Source organism: Hipposideros armiger, unplaced genomic scaffold (genome assembly GCF_001890085.2).
Source record: "Hipposideros armiger isolate ML-2016 unplaced genomic scaffold, ASM189008v1 scaffold_139, whole genome shotgun sequence".
In the NCBI taxonomy this organism is placed as follows: domain Eukaryota; kingdom Metazoa; phylum Chordata; class Mammalia; order Chiroptera; family Hipposideridae; genus Hipposideros; species Hipposideros armiger.
The window spans coordinates 2,165,013-2,169,690 of NW_017731489.1; the positions used below are offsets into that span (position 1 = coordinate 2,165,013).

The following is a 4,678-nucleotide window of genomic DNA, read 5'->3' on the forward strand; positions in this document are numbered from 1 at the left end:
GCTCACGAAGGCCCCTGCCGGCAGGGTCACTTAACACAATCATCGTGAGCAACACTGAACAATAAAGTTATTGATGTTGAGAAAGAGACTTCCGGTAGGGGCATTTCTATTTCCGTCAGGGTCTATAGTCCTCGCCCTCTCAGTTTACAGCGCAACCGGAAATGCTTGTACCTCGTTTAAAGCCACGTCTATCCTGACCTCAGTCCCGCCCACACAGTTGCAGAAGCGCTTCCGGGGTCGGGTTATTCCGGCCCGCCCCGCCCCGCCGCCGGTGCCTTGCTGGAAACTCCGGCCCTCCCGGAAGTGGACCGGGCCTGTCTGTCGGGGTCGCCACTACCCCGCTGCTGCTGAGGGCCGCGGGGGCGGCGGCGATGGCGGAGGCGGCACTGCTGCTGCCGGAGGCGGCGGCGGAGCGGGACGCTCGGGAGAAGCTGACTCTCTGGGATCGGGGACCCGACACCACGGCGCCTCTGACCGACAGGCAGATGGACTCGGTGCTGGAGCTGAAGGCGGCGGCCGAGAACCTGCCGGTGCCGGCCGAGGTGAGGCGGCGGAGAGGCGGGGCTGCGCTGTTCCTGGGGCGCGCGGGCAGACCTTGGCCTTGCAGACCCCGGCCCAGGGTCTCTTCACCCGTCCCCAGTCACCGTGGCGGCTCCGGTGGGAGAGGCCCCTCAGCTCCCCGGGCTGTCAGACCTCACGCTGCCGGCGATCGCCGGTGCTACCCTTCCCCTGCGGCGTGGGACGGTTGGCTGGGAGCCTTGTCCTCGGCGCCCTGCCCGGGGTGGCCCTGGTGTCAGCCGAGGCATAAACGTGCTGCCCACCATGTCCCAGAAGGGGGGCCCTGAGCCCGAGCTGCTTTTTGCGCCAGGACAGCCTCCTCTTGGTATCCCTTATCACCTTCGTGAAGACCCCAGCGCCCCTTTCCGCGGGGCCTCTTGGGGAGACCCAGACTTGGTCTTGGGCGACAGTTTCATTCATCGCACACTGAGCCGTGGGCGCTGGATCACGTTCAGGTTATGGAAGACTCGGTTTGTTTGACCTGTTTGTTGCAGAGCAATGAAGACGCATTTTCTTTGAAAGCTGGGTCAGTGCGTTATTAGGGAAGGCTGGTTTTCGGGTTTAGTGTCAGCGCTTTTAATCCTAATTACCGTTGGGATATTGTGCGTATTTCTGCTTGTGTGATTGCATTTAATTAGTGATGACAGCGAGAAGTAAGTGTGTTTTATGAATCGTTGGATGTTTGGCAACCTTTTTCTAGTTGCGAGGGCCAGTGTTTAGGAGGAGTATTACATTAGGGATGAGGGTTACTTTTGATGGTGGACGCATTCTTTTTACTGGGTTTGGAAGTGTGTCCGATGGCAGATTAGGTGTAGAGACCTATTAAACTATTTTTTCTTTTTTGCCCTCAAACTTGAGAGATGAAACGCTTTGACTTGAAAGTTCCTTCACTTTTTTACCGTTGGATGCTTTGCTGTAAAATAACAGGTGCTCACGCCTGGGTTTCTCAGTCCTCTAGGACGCTGGGCTGGAAGTGGGTCTGAAATAAATGAGGAAGTAGGTGGGAATTTCTTGGGCGTGGCCGTCGATTCCTTTATGCTCTGGATAGTAGAAGTTGTTTGCTCTATAAATATTCCAGTCCATTTGTAACTGATTTGGCCTGTTACCGAAGCAGGATGTTTGGACATCACAGCGCCTGGGGGGTAACATGTTCCACAAGAAATACGATTCAGTTGGTTTTTATTGTCATGGGTCATAAACGATCATTTCTTATTCTCACTGAGCTTAAAGGAAAGGGTTTGGAGTGCAGTAAATGGAATCTTTTCATTTTCACCCCATTCTTTCATATTTATGCAATACAGTACCTATCATTAGCCTCATGCAGTCATTTTAACATGTGTCATGTGCCTACTCTGGGCTAGGAATTGAGGACAGAATAAGTGAGAAAGGCAAGGCCTCTAGCCTCTTGTAGCTGACATAATTGTGATGATAATGAGCATAAAAAAGAACAGGGAAGGTAAGTTCAGACGGTGATCTGTGCTACAATAAGGAAGATAACACAGGATGGTATGACACAAAGGGCCGAGGGGTGCCCTTTAGGCAAGGAGGGAAGAAGATCTTTCTAAGAAAGTAAGTCTAAGGTGAGAACTCGTGACGGAAAAAAGAAGCCAGTCTTGCAAAGACTAGAGAAGTAACATTCCAGCTGGAGGGAAACAGCCGTGCAAAGTCATGGGTAAGGGATGAGCTTGTCAAGTTCAGGTGTTCAGGGAGGATGTGATACGTGCAGCCTCGGTAGTGGATTCCTGCGAGAACGAAACAGCCTGTTATTTACCCATCCTGGAATCTTTAAGGGGGGAGTTCTCAGTGTGCTTCAGCCTCATTTCCCCTTTACTGAAGTGTTTGCATGTCTTGTGGGAAGACTTTGGAGTTGAATTTTTTTCTGTCTTTCTCCTGTTACCACTTTTTTAACATTGGTGCTGAAAAAGAATGCCTTAATTTTTATTTTGTCCAACCATTATATCTGTAAGGGATTTTCTGTAGTGTTTTACAATTTTCTCGAGATAAATTACTTCCTGAACAGCTAGAATTAGGCAAGGTAGTTGAATAGCAAAAGTCCAGCTAATTTAGCAAATGTCATAAAGCTGTTAACTTCTTTAGAAAAGACAATAGCTTTCTCTTTTGTGAAGGAGAGCTAGTCTTATCTTGGAAAGGAGATTATGCCTTTTTATTTGGTGTTCGCTAGATAAGAGAATTTGCGGTGGAATATTTGCAGTAGCATGTTAGGTGGACTGGTTTCTTGTAGCCAGGGCAAATATTTTAGTAGCGAGGGCCATTTTCTTTCAACCGGACTTAGTAGTTCTTGACAAAAATGCTAAAATAATTTGCTCTGAAATTTACCTGTAATTTACTGTTAGAGTTGTTTTCCTAAAGGCTCTGTGACCTTACACATATTTAACTTTTTTGATCCTGTTTTCTCATTATAAAAGAGGGATTATACTAGTTCTTATCTCATGGGGAGTTGTGAGAATTCAATGAAATCACGTATGGGAAGTGCACACGGCAAGCCACCTGTATTGGTCTTGTGCTTTCCCCTCCCAAATGGTTAACACCTTAAAAGAATAGAATAGAGCAGATGTAAGTGTCACTAAGACCTAAGGTAAGAGAAGAACAGATTAGGTACCTTCTGGAAGTTTCTAAGACTCCATCTATACCTTCTCAGTGATTTACTCTGGAGAAAGTAACATCAGGTTTCATTTAGGGAACGGACTGAGTAGATTGATTATAAAAGTGATTTTCTCTAACTCAGAGATGTGCAAGAAGTCAAGTTTGGGAGAGAAAGGTGTAGTTGTTTGTTTTTCCTGGACCTGTTTGTTCTGCTGGTCAGGCAAGGCTCGATAGGTTATTGTAATTAGTATTTCATGTGTTAGAGTTCCTATGTGCATAAACTGTACAATAACTCCAGAACTGCCAATCAGGAACCTAGATCTGCTCGTCTCTCTCTGGAGGTAAATGTCTGCTCCGTCTGGAAGCAAGAGCAGTGCAGGTGAGTCAGAGGCATCCACTCATCTCCACTTCAGGAGTGAAGGCGAGGTCAGAGCAGGAAACTGTGACACCACCCGTCCTTGCTTCCCCGTCTATTCCAGCTGCTTTGAGAGGAGAAGATGGGCACATGGACTTGATGGGAGATTTTTTTCATATGCCCTTAAAAAGCAGATTGTTTTGTTACTTTAAAAAATTATTTCTTAGAATTGGTTGCAGTGTGGCTTCCTTTTTGCTTGCTTTGAGAGAAAATGTTTTGTATTAGTGAGACCACGGGAACAGGCCAGGAAGCCTCCTTCTGCTTCTGGTATTTAAAAGTCCTTATGATTGAAAAGTAGTTAGTATTTGTGCATGAAGTCAGCAAATAGAATGCTCTTTCATACATTCAAGTGATTAGAGTTACTCACAACATCTAAATTACAGATTATATCTGGAATATCTATAGTACCTTCTCAAGTATCCAGCGTTTTCATACGGTCTTGTTTTTAAAGTAAATTAGAAGGTAAATATTTTTTGGTTTAAGATGACAGCCTGAGCACATGTGTATGACACGCTGGGATCCTTTTGACACGACAGTAATGAATGGGCGGCACACCAAAAACAAAGATGGTATCATTGACCCTGCAATTTTGGTAAATTTGCGGGAGTCAGGAAATATGTACTGTCATTTAAAAAAATAAATCTGAAGACTTAATTACAGAGTTGTAAATATTATAAATTTTGACAATCTAAAGAGATGGTAGGTGACAGAATTTGAAAATATGTATGGAAGAAGATGTTGGGGGTATTCATTTCTTCATTTTACGTAGTGGGGAGTCAGTAGATAGGACATCAAATCGAGGAACTCAAACACAATACTGTAAATTTATGTTAGAGTTATGGAGTAACTATCAGAAATATTGAATCCAGTTAAATTAGTTAAAAGTTGGGGGTAGGGTAGAATTTTATTTTATTTTATTTTATTTTTTTTTATTGGGTAATTGGGGGGATGGGAACAGTGCTGGGGAATCGGGGAAAGGGGAACAGACAAGTTGCTGTCGTCTTGTTCCTCAATCTAGTTGTGGAGGACGTCGCTTCACTGGCCCAAGTTGGCACCATCATTGCGCTCTTCTCTGGCGAGGCAGATCAGTCGCCGGCTTCT

The 4,678-nt window shown here is 45.8% G+C and overlaps 1 protein-coding gene across 1 annotated transcript in view; it reads left to right on the forward strand.

The window, feature by feature from the left end:
- The first annotated feature begins 224 nt into the window (after positions 1 to 224).
- The window catches only part of COG3 (component of oligomeric golgi complex 3), a 52,020-nt gene continuing 47,566 nt past the window's right edge, over positions 225 to 4,678 (forward strand). The window contains exon 1 of the mRNA XM_019650312.1: positions 225 to 542. Coding sequence (XP_019505857.1) covers positions 372 to 542 — 171 coding nt within the window. The 5' untranslated portion in view covers positions 225 to 371. The remainder of the gene's footprint in view (positions 543 to 4,678) is intronic.